Source organism: Rhinolophus hipposideros (assembly GCF_964194185.1).
Source record: "Rhinolophus hipposideros genome assembly, chromosome: 10".
Lineage (NCBI taxonomy): Eukaryota > Metazoa > Chordata > Mammalia > Chiroptera > Rhinolophidae > Rhinolophus > Rhinolophus hipposideros.
The window spans coordinates 49,134,662-49,156,600 of NC_138056.1; the positions used below are offsets into that span (position 1 = coordinate 49,134,662).

Consider the following 21,939-nt stretch of genomic DNA (forward strand, 5'->3'; position numbering starts at 1 on the left):
TAAAATTAACGTGGAAAAAAACACTGCCTGGCATACTGTAAGTGCTCATAAATGTTTTTTCCCTTGTGTCTTTTGCTGTCATTTTTTTTATTATTGTCTTTATTAGTAGTAGTCTCATCTCATTTTATAGTTAAAGAAACTGAGGCCTGAAGGAGTTAAATGATTTTCCTCACTTCCGTGGCAGGGAGAGTGGATTAAAACCTTTCATTTGAATGCTCTTTCCATGCTATAATATGTTGCTTTTTAGTTATGTGTTGGTGGGTGTGGATGAGTTTTTAATAGGAAAAAAAATGTTTGGCAGCTTTTTGCATAAAATAAGAAAAGTTAAATGGAATGTCATTAACCATTTCACCTGAGAATCTTAAATCTACTTCTGGTGTCTTTTATCATTCTGGATTTTGTAGTTAATTTATAGGACTACTCTTATCTCTGTCCTCTTCCTCCTCGTCTGCCCTCATGATATGTAGGTTATTTCATAGCTATGTCTTTTTTTTTAATTGAGATGAAATTCACATAACATAAAATTAACCATTTTACAGTGTACAATCCAGTAGCATTGGCATGTTCAGAATATTGTGCAACCGTCACCTCTATCAAGTTGTGTAACATTTTCATCACCCCAAAGGAAAATCCCATACCCGCTAAGCATTCACTCGCCATTTTGCCCTCCCCAGCTCTCTGGCAAACAGCCGTCTGCTGCTGTCTCCATGGATTTGCCTATTCTGAATGTTCCATATAAGTGGAATCCTACTATACGTAGTCCTTTATGTCGGGCTGTTTTCACTTAGCACGATAGTTTGAGGTGCATCCACGTGTAGCATGTGTCAGTGCTTATTTCTTTCTTATGGCTGAGTAATAGCCCATCGTACGACTAGGCCATAGTTTGTTTATCCATTCATCTGTTGATGGGTATTTGGGTTGTTTTTACCTTTTGGCTATTGTGAATAGTGCTGCTATGAACATTTGTGTACAAATATTTGTTTACGTACATGTTTTCAGTTGTTTTGGGTATATACCTAGGAATGGAATGGCTGGGTCATAAGGTAGTTCCGTTTATCTTTTTGAGGAATTGACAAACTTTTTTGCACAGCGGTGACCATTTTACAATTCCAGCAGCAATATATGAGGCTTCTGATTTCTCCACATCCTTACCAACACTTATTATTATTTTTTTCTAATTTTAAAATTCTCTGTGTATCTATCTATCTATCCATCTATCTCCGTTTGTCTTTCTGTCCTGGTGGGTATGAAGTTGTATCTCATTGTGGTTTTGATTTGCATTTCCATAATGACTAATGATGTTGAACATCGTTGCATGTGCTTGTTTGCTATTCATGTGTCTCTTTTGGAGTAATATCTCTTTAAGTCCTTTGCCCATTTTTTAATTGGGTTGTTTGTCTTCTTGTTGTTGAGTTGTCAGAGTTCTTTATGTATTCTGGATATTAGACCTTTATCAGATATAGTATGATTTGCAAATATTTTCTCTCATTTTGTGGGTTTTTTCACTTTCTTTATGGTGTTCTTTGATGTACAAACAGTTTTGAATTTTGATGAAGTCCAATTTATTATTTCTTTTATTGCTCATGCTTTGGGGGAGTCATATCTAAGAACCCATTGGCAAATCCAAGTTATGTAGATGCACCCTTGTGTTTTCTTCTATAGTTTTATGGTTTTAACTCTTATAATTAGTCTTTGATCCATTTTGAGGTAATTTTTGTATTTTATATGGTGTCAGGGATGGACCCAACTTCATATTTTTGCATGTGGCTATTCAGTTGTTTGAGCATCGTTTGTTGAGAACACGATTCTTTCCCCATTGAATACTCCTGGCATCTTTGTCTAAATCAATTGACTATACATGTATGAGTTAATTTATGGATTCTCCGTTTTATTCCATTGATCTGTATGTCTATCCTTATGCCAGTACACATTGTTTTGATTACTGTTGCTTTGTAGTAGGTTTTTTTCTTCTTTAGGATTTATTTATTTATATCAAACATTTATGAAAGGAGTAATAAAAGTCTTTAACAAACTGTTGCATAAAATACAGGTGAAGAGAACCCTCTCCAACTTTTTTTTTTTTTTACTTAGACGTTTATCATTTATATCCTTCACACTGTGAACCCCCCTGCCCCCATCCACTACCCCTCTGACATCGCACACAGCCATTACATTTCCGCTGTCTCTGTTCCTAGTGCTGTACTCCGCTTCTTGTAAGTATATACATACATATATATATACATATATGTATATATGTTTATATATATATAAAATTATAGTTGGCATTCATTATAGTTCAGCTTCAGCTTCAGGTGTACAGCGCAGTGATCAGGCATCTACATCATCCCTGAGGTGGTCTGTAGTAGGTTTTGAAATTAGGAAATATGAGTCCTCCAATTTGTTGTGTTACATTGATTGATTTTCTTTTCTTTTTTTTAAAAAATTTATTTATTAGTTTCAGGTGTACAAGACAAGGTAATACTTAGACGTTGATTGATTTTCATTTATTGAACCACCCTTACCTTGGATAAATTCCATTTGTTCTTGGTGTATAATCCTTTAAAAAATTATTTTTAATTGTGGTAAAATATACATAATATACAATTTACCATCTTACCCATTTTAAGTGAACAGTTTACTGCTATTAAATACATTCACATTGTTGTGCAACCATCTCCACCATCTATCTCCAGAACTCTTCATCTAGTAAAATAGAAACTCTCTACTCATTAAGCAATACCTCTCCATCTTACCCTTCCCCAGGTCCCTAACACTCACCCTTCTACTTTCTGTTTCTATGAATTTGACGACTCTAGGTACCTCCTGTAAGTGAAATCATACACTATTTGTTCTTTCATCACTGGCTTCTTTTACTTAACATAATGTCCTAAGAGTCATCCATACTATAGCACATGTCAGAATTTTCTTTCTTTTAAAGGCTAAATAATATTCCGTTGTGTGAATATACACATTGTGTTTATCCACTCATCTGTTGATGGACACTTGGGTTGCTCCCACCCCTTGACTATTGTGACTAATACCGCTATGAACATGGATGTGAAAAAATACCTATTTGAGTCTTTGCTTTCAATTCTTTTGGGTATACATCCAGACGTAGAATGGCTGGACTAAACTGTATGAGCCTTTTAATATGCTGCTGGATTAGCGTTGCTAGTATTTTGTTGAAGATTTTTGCATCTATATTCATAAGGGACATTGGTCTATAATTTTCTTGTGATGTTATTGTCTGGCTTTGGCATCAGGATAATACTGGCCTCCTAGAATAAGTTAAGAAGTATTTCTTTCTCTTCCATTTTTGGGCAGACTTTGAGAGGATTGGTATTATTTATTTATTTTTAAATAATTGGAAGAATTCACCTGTTAAATCATGTGGTCCTGGGCTTTTCTGGGAGTTTTATGATTACTGATTCAACCTTTTTCTTTGTGTGATGACTGTATTAAATTAACATTTGTTAAGTGAAGCATAGGGTGCCGGAGGGTGAGCCATGATTCAACAACAGACCACAAGAGAAATTGCAATAGAGAAGTTTATTACTCACAGGTCCTGGAGGAATTACAGGGAACCTTCTAGAGGCCCCTTGGGGGAAGTCAAGGCAGAGTTGAAAGGGAGGCAGGACATGGGTAAATGCCTTGATTAGTGTCTGGGGGTAGAGTGCTTTGGGCTTCATAGGCGAGGGCTGGATTGGTCAATTTAAACCAAAAGATCAGGGTTTTGGTAGTCTCTATGGGGATTTTTATCTAAGGGGCACATAAAGCATACAGGTGCTGGAAAGCAGGGGAGACTGTTGATCCCTAGTCATATAGGGAACTTGTATTTGCTTGTAACTCTGTGGGCTGCTATGGAGGGCATGCACTTCCATAAGAGACCTAATGTCAGTTTGAGGTCCCTGCAGGCTGCTTGGTCAAATAAAATGGATGCTGAGGCAGCAATACTATGGAGTAGCTTAGCTAAACTCTATGGACAACATGTAGGTCTATTCAGATTTTCTTGTTTCCTTTTGAGTCAATATTGGTAGTTATTGTATTTCTAGGAGTTCCTATGTTATCTAGTTCATCTGATTTCTTAGCATACAATTATAGTATTCTTCTATAATACTTTTTATTTCTGTAAGTTGGTGATAATGTTCCAATTTTTACTCCTGATTTTAGTCTTCTCTCTTTTTTCCTTGATCAGTCTAGCTTGGTCAATTTTGTTGATCTTTCCAAAGCACTTAACTTTTGGTTTTGTTGATTTCCTCTATTATTTTTGTATTCTCTATTTCATGGATTTCTGCTCTATTTTTTTTTTCTTCCTTGCGGGCTTTGGGTTTAGTTTATTGTTCTTCTTTTTCTAGTTCCTTAAGGTGGAAGGTTAGTTTATTGATTTGAGCACTTTTTTTAATGTAGATGTTTGCAGCTATAAATTTCACTGTGAGCAGTTTTATACTGTATCCCATATGTTTTGATATGTTGTTTTAATTTTCATTCGTCTCAAACTTTTATTCATCTTAAACTATTTTTATAGTTTACCTTGTGATTTATTTTTTTAACTCCCTGGCTATTTAATAGTGTGTTGTTTATTTTACAGTTTGCAGGTTTTCCAAATTTCCTTCTGTTACTGATTTCTAGTTTTCATTCCATTGTGGTCAGAGAAGATACTTTGTATGATTCCAATTTTAAAAAAATCATTGAAACTTATTTTGTGGCTGAACAGATGGTTTATCCTGGAGAACGTTCCATTTTCACTTGAGAGAAGTATGTGTATATGGCTGGGAGAACATTCCATATACATCTCTTAGGTTTAGTTGATTTATAGTATTGTTCATATCTTCTATTTCCTGTTTGTCTTTTGTATGGTTGTGTTGAAAGTGGATTTTGATGTCTCCTGCTATTTTCCACTTTAGTTTTGATAGTTTTTGCTCACATATTTCGTTAGATGTTGTTAGGTGCATATATGTTTATAATCTTTTATATCACCTTGACCCTTTTTTCCATTATATAATGTCCTTCTTTGTGTCATGTAACATTTTTTGTCTTACAGTCTATTTGTCTGTTATTAATACAGCCACTCCAGGTCTCTTTTGGTTAACACTTACACTGAATATCTTTCCATTCTTCCATTTTTAACCTATTTTTGTTTTTATTTATTTTTTATCTTATTTTATTATTTTTTCCAGTTAAATTCCAACTTTATTTTTTCCATTTCTTTTTTTATTTTTATTACTTTTTATTTATTTTTATAACATTTTTTTGTATTAATTTCAGGTGCACAAAACAATGTAATAGTTAAACATTTATCATTTATATCCCTCACACAGTGACCACTCCCCTCCCCCATCCACTATTCCTCAGACATCGCACACAGCCATTACATTTCCACTGTCTATTCCCAGTGCTTTACTCCGCTTCCTGTAAATATACATATATATATATATATATATATATATATATATATATATATATATATATATAAATTGTAGTTGACATTATTGTTCAGCTTCAGCTTCATTTCGTTTTTAAAGTGTGTCTCTTATAGCATATAGTGGATTGCTTAAAAGAAATCCATTCTGCCAACCCCTGCCTTTTAATTGGAGTGTTTAATCCATTTATACTGAATGTAATTACAGATATGGAAGAAGTACTGCCATTTTATATTTGCCTCCTTACATCTTATTTGTTCCTCATTTCCTCCATTACTACCTTCTTTTGTGTTATATATTTTCTCATGTAACATCTTGATTCTTTCTCATTTCTTTTACTGTATATCTTTTAGTTATTTTCTTAGTGGTTGCCCTGGGGATTACAATTAACATATTAATTTATAACAATCTATTTCAAATTAATAGCAACTTAGTTTTAATATTACATGAAAACTTTTCTTTTTTAAAGATTTTTATTAAAATATAGCTAACATGTAATATTATATTAGTTTAAGATGTACACCATAGTTATTCAACATTTAGTGATCTAAAGAAGTGATCACTATGATAAGTCCAGCAACCATCTGACACTGTACCATGCTATAACAATATTATTGATTGTATTCCCTATGCTGTACATTATATCCTCATGACTTATTTGTTTTATACCTGGAAATTTGAACCCTTTATTCCCCTTAACATCCCCCCCCTTTTTTAATTTTTCAATTACAGTTGACATCCAGTATTTTATATTAATCTCACGTGCATAGTATAGTGGTTAGACATTTATATAATTTAAGAAGTGATCCCCCTGACTAGTCTAGTACCCACCTGGCACTATACATCATTACCATATTATTGACTATATTCCCAATGCTTTACCTTACATTCTTATGAGTGTTTTGTAACTACCAATTTGTACTTCTTAATCCCTTAACCTTTTTCATCATGTTCCCAACTCCCCTCCCATCTATCACCCTAATAAATCTAATACCCGTCTGATACTATACATAGTTATTACAATATTATCGACTATATTTCTTATGGTATACCCTACATCCCCATGACTACTTTGTAACAACTAGTTTGTACTTCTTAATCCCTTCCCCCTTTTCACCCATCCCAAACCCCCCTCCCATCTGACAACCATCAAAATGTTCTCGGTATCTATGAGTTTGTTTCTGTTTTGTTTGTTCATTTTGTTCTTTAGATTCAACATATAAGCAAAATCATATTGCATCTGTCCTTGTCTGTCAGACACTCCACTCAGCACAATACCCTCCAGGTCCATCCATGCCACTGCTGAAGCAAAAACCCATTCCCTTCCCTGGCCAAGCAGTATTCCACTGTATATATTCCTCCTCTTTATCCATTCATCTATCAGCAGGCATCCAGGCTGCCCTCACATCTTGGCCATTGTAAACAATGCTGCAATGAACATATGGCTGCACACGTTCCCTCAAAGTAGCATTTTGTGTTTCTTCAGATAAATACCCAGAAGTGGAAACACTGAGTCCTTCTTTGTCTGTTGTTATAGCCTTTATTTTAAAGTCTATTTTGTTTTGTATAAGTATTACCATCCCAGCTTTTTTGTTTGTTTCCATTTTCAAGAAATATCTTTTTCCAACCCTTTACTTGTAGTCTATGTGCCTTTTGATCTGAAGTGAGTTTCTTGTAGGCAGGATTTGTAACAGTCTTGTTTTCTTATCCATTCAGCCACTCTATCCTTTGGAGCATTTAATCCATTTACATTTAAAATAATTGTTAATAAATAGATAATGTAGTTATTGCCATTTTATTATTCATATTTTTTAAAATCTTTTTTTCCCCCTGTCTTAAAGAAGTCCCTTTAAGATTCCTTGTAATACTGGGTTGATGGTGATGAACTCCTTTAACTTTTTCTCGTCTGGGAAGCTCTTTATCTGTCCTTCTATTCTTGCTGGGTAGAGTAATATTGGTTGTAAGTCCTTGTTTTTCATCATGTTGAATATTTTGTGCCAATCCCTTTTGGCCTGCAAAGTTTCTGTTGAGAAATCAGTTGACAGTCTTTTGGGAGCTCCCATGTAGGTAACTGCTTTTCTCTTGCTGCTTTTACGATTCTCCTTTTGTCTTTAACGTTTGGCATGTTAATTATGATGTCTTGGTGTTGGTCTCTTTGGGTTGATCTTGTTTGGGACTGTGCTTCCTGGGCTCTATTTCCTTTGTCAGGTTAGGGCAGTTTTTTGTTATTTTTTCAAATAGGTTTTCAATTCCATGCTCTCTCTTTTCCCCTTCTGGTAGCCTTATGATATGAATATTGTTATGCTTTATATTGTCCCAGAGGTCCCTTAAACTATCTTCATTTTTTTGGATTCTTTTTTCTTTTTGCTGTTCTGTTTGGGTGTTTTCTGCTACCTTATCTTCTAAATCACTGATTCAATCCTCTGAGTATTCTAATTGTTGATTCCCTATAATGTATTCTTCATTTCAGTTATTGTATTCTTTATTTATGACTAGTTCTTTTTTATGTTTTCTATCTCTATTTTTATGTTTCTTATCTCTTTGTTAAAGTTCTCTCTGCGATCATTGAGTATCCTTATAACCAGTGTTTTGAACTCTGCATCTGGTAGATTGCTTGTGCTTGTCTCCATTTTGTTTAGTTCTTTTTCTGGAGCTTTGTTCTGTTCTTTTATTTGGGACATGTTTCTTTGTCTCCCCATTTTGGCTGCCTCCCTGTGTTTGCTTCTATGTGTTAGGAAGGGCTGCTATGCCACCTGGTCTTAGGAGAGTGACCTTATGTAGTAGGTGTCCTGTGGGGCCTAGTGGCACAGTCTCCCTAGTCAACTGAGCTGGGTGCTCCAGGTGTGTCCCTTGTGTGGGTTGTGTGTGCCCTCCTGTTGTAGTTGAACCTTGGTTGCTGTTTGCATGTCAATAGGAGGGATTCACCCTCTGGCTCAATAGTTGTGAGGACTGGCCATGACTGCAGTGGAGGAGCTGTTGTACAGGGGCTGACCCTGCAGAGCAGGATTTGCTTTAGCAGAGCTCTGGTGCCTGCTTAGTCTCCCCTTTGGGTGTCATCCTTGGAGCAGGTCGGTTAATGCTCTGGCACTATCCGAATCTGGTTTCTTGGTGTGCTGGTTCCCCAGGCTTTTTGGGAGGGGCCCTGCTGCAGGCCAAGTTCAGCCACAGCCTGTGTCCTGCCTGGGACCACTTGGCATGAGACACAACGCAGTCCACAGATGGCTGCCACGTGTGCTGGGCTTGGAGGTGCCTCAACAGACCCAGCTGTGACCTGAGACCAGCAGTGGCTAGTACCAGGTTTAGGGCTGCTCAGAAGAGGTACGGGATATGCTGCAGACTGGTGGCTGTTTGTTTGGGTTTTGTGAAATTTTGAGAAATTTTAGGAAAGTCTGTAGCATGAGTCAAGACAGGCTGTTTGTACGGAAAAGTCACTGGAAGTGGCTTGGGTGTATCTGAAAGTTGCCTGGGGCAGGGTCTCCAGGAATCACCAGGGCGGGGCAAATGAATGGTGTTAGCCAGGTTGCTGGAGACGCAGATATGGCAGCCACCTGTATCTGTATGCTGGAGGATTGGAGGGCTCAGCAAAGGAACAGTGGCTTTTGACAGCTGGTCTGTCCAGAAGGCTGTCCTTCCAGCCCTCGTCCTGAAGCCAGACAATTCAGTTCTTCCTTGTATGTCCCTGGAGCTCAGAGTGAGTGAGTCCGTCAGTGAGTAAGTTTGTGGATCCTTTAAGATGAACACCTGGGACTCCAGCCACCCTCTGTCTTACTCAGCCACAATCTCTGTCAGTTTTAACAGCCAGAAGTTGTGAGTACTTCTCTTCCCAGCACTGGAACCCTGGGCTGGGGAGACTGGTGAGGGGCTGGGACCACTCGCTTCTCCAGGAGCACCTCCCCAGCTGAGATATCCGTCCCAATTTTTAATGACCATACTTGGGTGTGGGACCAGCCTGTTTCGTGTCTCTGCCCCTCCTACAAGTCTTGAGGTGGCTTTTTCTGTGTGTCCTTAGTTGGAGGCTTCAGTTCAGCTAGACTTTGGTGATTCTGAATGATGATTGTTCTGTAGTTTAGTTGTGATTTTGATGTCATGAGTGGAGGTAAGCACAGTGTTTCCCTACTCTGTCATATTGGTTGAAAATCCCAAACTTTTCTTCTGTATGTATAGCTCTGTTCCCCCCCCACCTTTGTGTTACTATTGTCACAAGTTACATTTTCATAATTGTGTGCTATTTTATAAGTAGATTTATAATGATTGTTTTATGTATTTGTCTAATTGATTTTTAAGTACTAAATCAACCATGCATTGTTAAAATAAATTCAGTCAATAAAAATGTTTTTGTTTTATTATTATAATGTATTGCCAGTTCAATTTGCTAATATTTTGCCAAGTATTTTTGTATCTATATTCATGAGGAATATTGGTCAATAATTGAGTGTGTGTGTGTGTATGTGTGTGTGTGTGTGTGTGTGTGTGTTATCTTTGTCAAGTTTTATTATCAGTAATGCTAGTCTTATGAGTTGAAAATTCTTCCCTTCTCTCTTTTGTGAAGGAGTTTGTATTGAATTGATGTTATTTCTTAAATGTTTGATAGAATTCATCAGTGAAACCATCTTGATCTAGACTTTTTTTTCAATTACTTGAAAAAAGGATACAGGGTTATTCAGATATTTTTTCATTCTCCATTTTGGCATGTTGTATTTTTTTCAAGTAATTTGTCTAATTCATCTAAGTAGTTAAATGTGATAGCTTAAACTTGTTTATAATATTCTCCTAATAACTTTTTTGAGGAACATGGATTAATAACATTTTACGTGTTGTATTTTTTTAAGTAATTTGTCTAATTCATCTAAGTTGTTAAATATGATACCTTAAACTTGTTTATAATATTCTAATAACTTTTTTTGAGGAACATGGATTAATAACATTTTAATGTCTGTAGCAATGTAATTTTTAAAAATGCTTATACTAGCATTATAGCAAACATTTATATAGTACTTATTACATACCTTTCACTTTACAAATATTAACTGTTTTAATTCCCACAACAATTTGTGTGGTAGATCATATTACCATCTCCATATTATAGATAAAGAAACCAAGGTTAAACTAGGAGAGCTTACATGCTTTACTCAAGATTACAGAGCTAGTATATTAAGAGTTTAAATTGTAATCCAGGTGGTCTGGGTCTAGAGTCCTTTTTTCTTAATTATTATTTACTTGACCTTTCTTAAAAGACAGATACCTGTTCTGTTCTTCTTACGGAAGTGTGCTGTGTGCTTTCTAGAAACCATCCTTGCTTCCGTCACCTTTGTACCACTTAGTGGAAATGCTTTTTTCTGGTATTCCTAATTAGAACTTGGAATGCCTTTTTCCCCCCATAAAACAATTACAGTGATGGCTAGTGTATTTATAATGTTGTTAATACTCTTCAGTCACATATATTAAAAAGACTTCTGGGGCTTCTCTGGGAAGTTCACTACAAAATGTGAAACATTGTCTCTGTGGGAAAATATTAGAGGAAATCTATTTTCAGTTCTCTTGTCTAAAAGGTTAAATTTAAGTTATATGGAAATTGTCCTTTTTGGAATGTCTTAACCAGTTGAATTGACTGAAGTGTTTGTAAATCCTAATTTTGAAAAGACCAACATTATGATTGATTTGCGTACGTATTTTGTTTCATGCCTGTTAATTGGTTGATCAATATCTTTCAGGGTTATTCAGATGCTCAGAAGAATATTCTCCAGGTGGATCAGAACTGTGTTCGCAATTCTTATGATGTCTTCTCTTTGCTGCGGTAAGAAGCTTCTTCAGAGTCCTCCTGCATTTTTTAAAGAATCTTCCTCATTTTGAGTTTGTGACATTTTGGTGTGAGGAAATGTATGGGAGCTTTAGAAACTGTTATTCAGGCTTGGCATTTTTTAGTGAGAGCTTCATAAATTTTGAAGCTACAGTGGTTTAAGTTTATCTTTTTCACAAAGCCTTTGGAAAGCCATTTCCTCTCTCTGGACAGTGAGAGAGAATGATTGGAAGCCAGTGATCTTAAAACAGGGACATGAGCTGTTTCCGGTTTTCTGGACTCAAAAGAGCAGCAAGCAGAGGTACAAAATTTAGACTTATCAAAATCTTAACAACTACAGCATTACTAGCAAAGCCCCCCAATAGCTCCAGACATGGCTTAGAGTTTTGACCTGCTGTTCATCTTTTAAAAGAATCATGTTTGGCAAAGCAAGGGAGCTTTGCATGAATCTCATGCCCAGAGGCTTAACTGCCACAGCTCTGTATTTTCATAATGTCTGGGCTTAATTTTGAAAGATTTTAAAATTTGGTTTTAATTTTCAGTGTGGTAGATCATCAAGGACATTTTCCCAGGAGGCAGGTTACCAAAATAAATGCAATTTAAAATAAAGTTCACAGTGACACTCAACCTATGTCCACCCTCTCAGACAGATGGTTCATTGAAATTTGATTTTGGCAGTATTTTTCTAATGTTTATGTAACACATCATAAATTTCAGACCATTAGACATCCTTTATATATCTACTAGAGGAAGAGTCCAGAAAGATGATTGGACTTTTGTCCAATGGATGATTGTTTTATAAACATGAAATGGGTCTTTCCTTTACAAATCTTGAATCTTATACATGATGATGGAGAGTTTGGTCATATGGCCTGTATAAATTGCTCTTAAGAGACAATGATTTCAACTAAAGTAACCACACACATTTGATGACTTTTGATTCTTATCTGAGCGGTACTTTCACTTTGCCTTCTTAGGCTATGTAACAGAACGAACAGGATTTAGTAATGACATGGTGGAGAAAGCAGGAGGTGTCAACATATATAACTGACATTTTTGAGCCTATTCAGTTTGTGACTACATTAAGTTTTCAGTATTAGAAAGAAGAATATTCAGAAATAGTTTGAAATGTGACTAAGCCATTAATATTTCTTGACCGGTTTTTCTCATTAAAAGGAGGGAATAGATATTATTTTAACAATATTTTTGCAGTAGGAGATTGTGTGATCTTATTAGAGAGACCAGTAGAATTAAAAGGAAAAAGAATACAAAGTCAGTGAGAAGAAGATGATTTGGGAAAGGTAGCGTCATAGAAACTAAGAGAAAAGAGATCCAAGGAGTATTGAAAGATCTGTAATGATACAGGAGAATGGGAACTGAAGAAAGACTGTTGGATCTTGGGAAGCAACATAGTATAATAGAGAATGCTTTGATTAACCTGACCCTGACTTTAGTTATCCCTGATTTATCCCATTCATTTAACTTCTGTGATTCTTCCAAAAGGTAGACGCAGTGAAGTTCAAACTTTATGTAATTTATAAGCATTTCACATCTGTGATGTCATTCTCTTAGAAGCTTTTTGTGTTCACATATCAGGGATCAGCCTTTGTCTTCAGTATAGAAGAAGCCGAGGTCAAGAGGCATTAAATGATTTATTTATCTGAGGGAATATAGCAAGTAAGAACCAAGCTACGGGTTGGTATGAAGATTTTTCTGACAAGCAAGTTTTGCAGATTCTTTTCACAGTCTCACTTATCTTCCTAGGTTGGTGCTTATAAGGTGCACATAGCATAAGGACAGAGAAAATTTCCTGAAAATCACTGAGCCCTCCATAAATGTGAAATCATCAGGTTAATTTGGTAGTTGCTCAATTATTTAACGTTGATCTTGCAATGCTATGTCTCTTGGGGGTATCATTTCTAGGGTGCCTTTCAGAATTCTTAGGTGTGTCAAAGATTTGAATTGCCCTATTAACAGTGGCTTTCTCATCACCATTGTGCAAATCATTTATAGCTGGTAACACAGATATACTTTTCTGAACCAGATCAGGTGTCTATTTATCAACCAGCTAACCCAGAGTTACTCTGGAAGTAGAAACTTAAGATTGTACTTGTCAAAGTTAATGAGAAAAATGGAACATTCTGTTTATTCTCAGACATGAATAAAGAGTAGCCATCATCTGCTCAATAAAAAACTCTTCTTTTCCCACAGTTTTTGCTGATCTATGTAAAGTGCTTGCTGGGAAACTTAATTTTATGTCCATCCATTTTGTTCATAGTTTCTTCTTTAGCTCAGGCAATATTGTTCCTGGATAGAGTAATTTTGAAAAATATACCTTTTCTTTTCCTGATGTGTTCTTGTTTATGAAATCGTTCCTGCTTGACTGTAATTTTACGTGAAGACACAGAGTCTGAACTCTTTAATGTCACTTTTAACTCCACAACATTCTCAGTGCTGTTTGGAGTGAGAATTAGAACCCAGGTCTCCTGATTCTGGTTTTATTTATTTATTTATTTATTTATTTATTTACTTATTTATTTTTATTATTAGTTTCAGGTGTACAAAACAATGTACTAGACATTTCCACCCTTCACAAAGTGATAACCTCCTTCCCCCAATCTTTTACCCCTCTGACATCGTATATAGCTGTTAGAGTTCCACTGACTGTATTCCCTATTCTATACTCCATATCCTGTGACTATATATATATATTAACTTATAGTTGACATTCAATATTATTTAGCTTCTGCTTCAGGTGTACAGTGCAGTGGTTCCTGATTCTGTTTTTTGAGAGTATTTTCTACTTAATAACTTTCACTGTATTGTGCTGTTAGCATGCATACAGTCCTTCCACTTTTTACATGTGAATGTCATAGGAAAATAGGAAATCTTGACTGAGGCAAAGATTTTGAAGCACCTAAGACCAAGGTTAAAACTCCCTCAGATGGATGTTGTATTGTACGCTTTTATAGGAAAACAATGACCTGAGGTTTTATTCAGATTTTTTTCACCAATAGTTAAGAAATTAGGCTAATTTCAGTTGCCAAAATAATAGCAGCTCTTTCCAAATTTACATTCACTGTGTGTGATGGTAATTAAATTTTTGCTTTTTTAACCCCAGGAAGTCCCTTGATTAAGGGTTAGTTTTAATGTAAGCAGATATTTAATTTAGGAGCCACTTTATTCATTGTCGCATTTGATATTTTAATATAGGATGTTTACCACAAGGTGTCAATGTTGCTCTTTAACTGGCATTTGAAATTTATTTTAGTTTTGAAGTGAGAAAATTAGGGTATTAATTACAAGCGAGCCTTTATTTTTAGGAGTTAACTTTTTCTCTCTATTATTCCTTTGAAGTTAAGGAATTTTTAGACTTATTAGATAGCTTTCTTCTTTTGGTTCTGTTGATTTTTTATTTTTTTTATCCTGTTGATGATAGGGAGTTCTTGAAAGATTAAGGAGCAGAGGCATAACATGGTCAGGTGTGCAATTTCGAATTCTAACAATGGTGATTGCAGGGAATGGACCTGCGGGGATGAGACTGGAAACAAGGAAGTGTCTGTAATCCCACCTGTTCTCTGAGATTGAAAGATTATTTTTGATGTTTAAAAACTAATTTTTTTCCTTTCATACTTCCTCAGAAAGGTCGCTCTATTGTAGTGAGAAAAGTTTAATTAACCCTGGTTTTCTTCTAGTATAGTTTTTGCTTTTATTATTTTCTTCCCCTTTTGTCATGTCCTACTTTAGCCAGTTTAATAAGTGAAAGTATGGTGGGGAAATCGTGGGCCCTCCACCCTAGACTCCAGTTCTAAAACTGCCGTATGCCCATAACTGGATGCAAGACTTTGAGCCAGTTAGTTCTTTAACTTTGATATGCTGCAAACTGCTCTTGTAAAATGGGGATAATCTTTGTCTCATAGGACTATTAATAAAATTGGAGGAAGTAAAATGCTTGAAAGATCCTATGACAGTTACTGGCATATAGTAGACATTCAATAAATAATAGTTTTCATTTTCCCCTTTACTTCTCCCATCTTGGAATTAGCTTTCTTCTTTATGCCAGTGTTCTTTTTAAAGTTACCACTAGCTTTTCCAATTTTCAGCATAATTTTCTTTTCTTGCCATTCTAATGTCTACCATCTCTACTTTTATTAATGATAAAAATTGTTTAACATGTGTATGTCTTTTCTCCCTAATGACACTGAAAACTTGAAGGAAGGGATTATCTCATATGGTTACATATTCTCCTCTCTATCTTATCAACAGTTCTCGGTTTTATTAGCGTTCCAGTGGATCCTGCTGTGATCCTAGAGACCTAGTTCTTGTGGACCCCATGACTCGTTTGCAGTATTTTCTCCCTGAGTACTCTCTTCCGTTACCACAGCTTCAACCAACACATCCACGTGTTAATAACTCAAATCTATACCTTCAGTTTCTGCCTCTCTCTTGGATTTCTGATCTGTGTTTTCCCATTTATACTTTCATGTTCTGTAGGAACCTCAATCCTAACATGTCTGGAGCTACACTCTTTGGCTTAATTCTCCTCTTCATTTTCTTTTCCCCTGGTTTGTTTAGTGGCGTTATCATTATCAGATGCAACCAAGTGAGCATACCCCTCTTTGTTCTCGCCTCTGTTTTCCTGAACTATTTCCTGACCTCATAACTAATCTTCCTACTACCAGTTATTCCTTCGTGCAATTAATAGTCATTATTTATTCAGTACTAGTGCTTAACATTAATTAACTCTCTTAATTCTCAGAACAACTTTCTGTGGTAAGAACTATTCTTTTTTTCTTCTTAATGGTATTTTATTCATAATATGTTTTTTTCAATTAAAGTTTATTGGGGTGACAATTGTTAGTAAAGTTACATAGATTTCGGGTGTACAATTCTGTAATACATTATCTATATGTCACATTGTGTGTTCACCACCCAGAGTCAGTTCTCCTTCCATCACCATATATTTGATCCCCTTTACCCTCATCTACCACCTCCTTCCCCCTTCCCCTCTGTAAGAACTAGTCTTATTCCTATTTACAGAAGAGGAAATTGAGACACAAAGCAGTTAAGTAGTTTATTCAAGGTCACACAACTAGTTAGTGTTAGCCTGTATTCAAATCCAGACAGTCTAGCTCCCGAGCCCATATTCTTTTGTGTGTGTGTATCTGTTGGTTTGCTTCGTTTTAACTTTTTAAAAATTTTTTATTAAATTTATTGGGGTCACATTTGTTAGTAAAATTTACTAACCACATTGGTTAGCAAAATTGTATAGGTTTCAAGAGTACAATTCTATAATACATCATTTATATATTGCATTGTGTGTTCATCACCCAGAGTCAGTTCTCCTTTCATCACCATATATTTGACCCCTTTTATCCTTTACTGCCTCCTTCCCTCCCCCCTTTCTCTCTGGTAACCACTAAACTGTCATCTGTGTCTATGAGCTTTCGTTTATCTTGTTTGTTTGTTGCTTTGAGTTTCATATCCCACATATGAGTGAAATCATGGTTCTTGACTTTTTCCATCTGACTTATTTTGCTTAGCATGATATTCTCAAGATCCATCCATGTTGTCGCAAATGGCAGTATTTCATCTTTTCTTATATTTGAGTAATATGCCACTGTGTATATGTACCACATCTTCTTTATCCACTCATCTATAGAAGGACACTTCGGTTGTTTTCATGTCTTAGCTACAGTGAATAATACTGCAGTGAACATAGGGCTATATCCTCTTTATGGAGAAATGTTTTCAGATTTTTTGGTAGATAACCAGAAGAGGAATTGCTGGGTCATGTGGTAATTCTATTCTTAATTTTTTGAGGAACCTCCATACTATTTTTCATAGTGGCTGGACCAATTTACATTCTCATCAGCAGTCTATAAGGGTTCCTCTTCCCTCACAACCTCTCCAACACTTGTTATTCCTTGTAATAGTAGCCATTCTAACAGATGTGAGGTGGTATCTCACTGTGGTTTTGATTTGCATTTCTCTAATAGATAGTGAAGGTGAGCACTTTTTCATGTATCTATTGTTAGCCATTTAGTGTATTCTTCTGTGAATTTGCCTATACTTTGTTTTTTTTTTATTGAGTTGCTTGCATTTTTTTCATAACTTTTTAAAGAGTCCTTGGTATTTTTTCCAAATCTATCAATTACATCTTGACTTAGTATACCTTATATAAAATGTTTGTATTTGTTACATAATTCTTTTTTTTCTTTTATATCTTTTGGGCACTTGGTCTTGGCTTAAGAAATCTCTCCTCCACCTTTGTTCTACATGTATTTTTTAAGTTTTCGTTTAAGATTTGTATTTATTTTACTTTTAAATTAAATCTTTAATACAATTTAGAATTATTCTTGAATATATTTTGTAGCTACTTCAAATATTGATTAACAATACAATATGGTGGGATAATAGCCAGTTTCTGGAGGAATCTTTTAAATGGTAGATCTTTAATCATCTTTCAAAAGACAGTATTAACCTTTGATATCATCTCCCACAATTATAGTATATTTTAATATAAAATAGCTGAATATTTAATTTTAGACCGAGCACTTGCTAATGAAAGTCATGCAAAGGCATTGTATGGTAAATTAACTCCAGTTTATTAAGTGAGTTAACCAGTAGTTAACCATAGTCTTTAACTAGGATCTTCCGTAGACTATTCATGCTACTAAAGGTGTTTCTCCAGTGTTCTGAATGTTAACGGGGAGTAGGACGTAGTGGGCAAAGTAAATGAGCCCTCCCCAAAACAATGTTCAGAACTCCTGGCTGGGAGCAATAGTTAATTTTCCAATGTTATTGGGATGGTGAGAAAAGTGTATAAAATGCAGTATAAAGAGGTAAAGAGCCTTTTTAGAGGGTAGTTAAGTATTATGAGTACTCTTCTGCCTAAGAGATATTCTCTGTCCCTGCCCCTGTCCTCCAGTTCTGGCTTGAGTTCACAGGGTTACTTTGCTAAGACTGCTTTGTTGAAGATGTCACTGCAAATTAAGGCTTTGCCATCACACCCCTTGTAGCCGCCTTGTAAGTTCTACATTCCCACTGGTGCCAGGCATGTTCCAAGGCAGCTTTCCAAGGTTTAGTGATTTCACTCTGATGGCTCTGCCAATAAAAATAACCAGTTACCATTAAATAGCTACCCCACCCATAACTTGATTTTTACATGCTGTTTTATTAAGAACTTATCAGTGATTTGGGGGAAATTAATCCATTAGGCTCATCAGGATATCACCTGGCCCTTGAAGTAACCTTTATTGTAGATGTCTCTTCTTTGAAGAGAATCTGAAACTCAACGTGTTTATCTGTTAGGAGAGTGGACATTGTAATAACCTCATTCCTGTTGTTGATTCTTTATGACTGGAAGTACTGTATTAACATGAGAAGCCAGGTTATTATTTTGGGGACTTATTGTAGGACAGGTTAATAGATTAGCAAGGAAGGGGTCTTACATGCATGGAGAAGTTAATAATAATGTCTAAATATTAATAATTTTTTTGGTGTTGTAGGAATAAGTCAGAATCCCATCTTTTTCTAATCCTACATAGGTATTAAGGAAGAAAAATAATATTCGATTACCTAAAATGTGAAAAGCGTTTAAATGCTAAAAACTTAGCATTCGTATTTTTATAATATTCACAATAGTTATGGTATCATTATAATTGTATTTTACTGATAAGCAAACTGCAGCTTGGAAAAGGTGAGCTAGTATGTTATTAAGAGTCCAGATCTGTCCAATGGCAAAGGCCTTTCCAATATATTTCTCCATCTCATATGGAAGAATTCCCTGTAACATTCCTTCCTCTTCTTGAGACTGCATAACACCACCCATACCCTTTCCAATACAATTTCTTTGGTGGTACACCCGAGTATAAAACGGGCCAGGCGTTTCTCAGAGTCTTGTGGCACTTGCACAATGGGGCCTTACCTAATAGGTTTTACCTAGAGCCATCGGAAGTCTACTTAACATAGTCCTCAGCTCTGTACCTCCGCCTGCTGGAGGTATTAACTAAAGCCTATATAGGTTTGCTGTTGAGGGGTGTCTCTATAACTCTGTGACCACGGGTTACTTTTATTTCTATTCCCTCAGTGTGGTAAGTGTGAAGTGATTGGACACATGGTTTTTCCTTAGTTGACATCTCTGTTTTCAAGCTCCCATCCATAAATTCTGACTGTAAGAAGCAGACTAACGCCATAGAGGTAAAATGACTTTTCCACAGTAGCACTGATTTTTCTATCTCAGAGATTCTTTGCTTCTAGTGACAGAGTCAGGTACGAATCTTGGAGTAGAACTGGCTTTAAACAGTTGATGGGGAGAGCATCTGGAGATGTAAATTTATGAAAAATTCCATATAAGCCAAGAAATTGACTCCACAGCTGTCAAAAAGGACCTAAGATTATCTTATGTTTCATTAATTAAAATATAGTGTCCAGATCAAGGAAAGTAAAGGTCTTCCTGGACTTTGTGTTCATTAGATCATATTTGGAATGTTCTGTTTAAGTCCCAGTTTACTTTGATGAGAAAAAACAAGGTGAGATGGCCAGGATGATGAGGGGGTTTAAAACAGTCATATAAAGAGTAGTTGGAAATAGAGGACATTTAGCTTAGAGAAGAGAGGACTCTGGGAATATAGTTGCTATCTTTAAACTAAACAGTTATTCAGTTAATTTGACAAACAATTATTGGGTAATAGTAAAATGTACTGTCAGGTAAATCCTGTACATGCTTTATCTCATTTAATCCTCAATGCAAATCTGTGAGATGGATGCCATTCTTTGTTATCCTTGTTTTGCGAACGAAGACACGGATCCAGAAATTGACTGGCTGCCTCAGGTTGTACTGTGACAGAGCCATCTATCCATATTTTCTGACTCTATTTTCTTTCCTTTCTCCCCTGCTGCCACCCACATTCTTTAGAATTTAGGCTCGTGCTGAAGGGATATAATTTGGAAGACAAAAAGAAAATAGGTATATTGTTCTTGTCGGTAGAAAAATAATAGTGCTAAGAGGGATAGAGTACTGAGGATGGCAGGATGAGGTATTTTAGATAGAGTCGTCAGGGAAGGCCTCACTGAAAAGAAAATATTTGAGCAAAGACTTGAAAAAGATAAGGCAGTGCTTTGTGTGGGTATCTGTAGGAAGAACATCCCGGAGAGTACGAATAGCCAGTATAAAATCCCTGAGGTGGGAGTGAGCATGGTTTGTTGCAAGAACAGCTAAGAAGTTAGTCTATTTTGAACATAATGAACAAAGTTGACAGAGGCCAGATTGTGTAGAGTTTTAGATTTTTTTCTAAGTATGTTGGGAAGATGTTGGAGGGTTTTGAGCAAGGGAATGATGTGATCTGATCTTTATTTAAATAAAGTAACTCTGGCATATTGACTAGACTGGGGGGAGGGAGAAGGCAACAGAGAGATTAGTTAAGAGACGATTGTAGTATTCAGGTAGAGGTGAAAGTGACTTAGGCTGGTTTGGTACCAGCTGAGGTAAATGAAGAGAAGCGGTTACATTCTTAATATATTTTGAAGATAGAGCTAACTAGACTTGCTAATGGATTCTGTGTATGTATGTGGGAGAAATTGGACTTAAGGATAGCTCCTAAATATTTAATCTGAGCAACTAGAGGAATTATGGTGATATTTATGAAAATAAATGGTGTGATATTCCTAGGAGGAAGGAGAAGAAGGTAATGGGGAATCAAGCATATATTTGGATATAAATAAATATTGGTGCTGTGTGGAAAAAAAAAGAATATATTTGGGACATGTTAAGTTTGAGATAATGTGTCATGAAGGTGAAGGTGCTGAGAAGGCAGTAGGATATGCAGTTTTGATCTCGCGGGTTAGTTGGTGCCAGAGATGTGAATTTGAGAATTGTATCAGTCAAGTTACAGCGTAGAAAACATGAACCACTCTAGATATTTTCATCAGAAAGAGATTTAATACAGAGCATTGGGTATTTATAGAATCACTTGAAAGCTGGAGGAGGAGAAGTTGGAAGGCTGCTGCTAGGCTTCAGGGACACATTACCACCAAGCTTCAAGGTCAACCCACCACAGTTGTGATCCAGTGATCGCAAAACGGCTGCTGTGAAAGTCATCCCACACCCACCAGATGTGTGAATGAAGAAACTGGCTGCTGCAAAAGCTCACACTGGAGAGAGAGCCTGTCCCTGCTCCTGGAAGAATGGCTTCCACCCCTTCTGCCTGCCAGCTTTTGCTCAAGGTTCTCCAACATTTAAGAAGAGTAGGCTATAGGATATAGCAGAAGAGAAGGGGCAGCTAATGAGCTAGCGGAATATCTAGAACAATGTGGTGTCCCAGAGCCAAAGTAGATTAAATATGTTTAAGGGAGTGATCAACTGAATCAAATGCGTGTTCATTGGTTGAGTAAAGTGAGGGCTGAGAATTAAATGCTGAATTTAGCAATTTGGAGTCACTGCTGACATTTATAGGAGTAATTTTTGTGGTATTGTAGGAGTAAGTTAAGGAGAGATTGGGAGTGAGGAAATGAAGACAAAAGAAATATAGACTACTCTTGCGAAGTATTTCTGTACAGAGGAGCAGGAAAACGGTACTAAAGCTGGAGGGGACAAGGGAACTGTTTTTTGTTTTGAGATGGAAGGTATTTAGAATACTCTTTTTTTTTTCTGAAGAGTCTTTGAAGATTTTATTGTGTTAAGGATTTATTTTTTTTAATTGGGGAATATTGGGGAACTGT

The 21,939-nt window shown here is 36.1% G+C and overlaps 1 protein-coding gene across 1 annotated transcript in view; it reads left to right on the forward strand.

The window, feature by feature from the left end:
- UVRAG (UV radiation resistance associated) overlaps positions 1-21,939 on the forward strand; it is a 272,693-nt gene that overhangs the window by 61,319 nt on the left and 189,435 nt on the right. Inside the window, exon 6 of the mRNA XM_081061802.1 lies at positions 11,132-11,214. Within this exon, the coding sequence (XP_080917928.1) occupies positions 11,132-11,214 (83 nt within the window). The remainder of the gene's footprint in view (positions 1-11,131; positions 11,215-21,939) is intronic.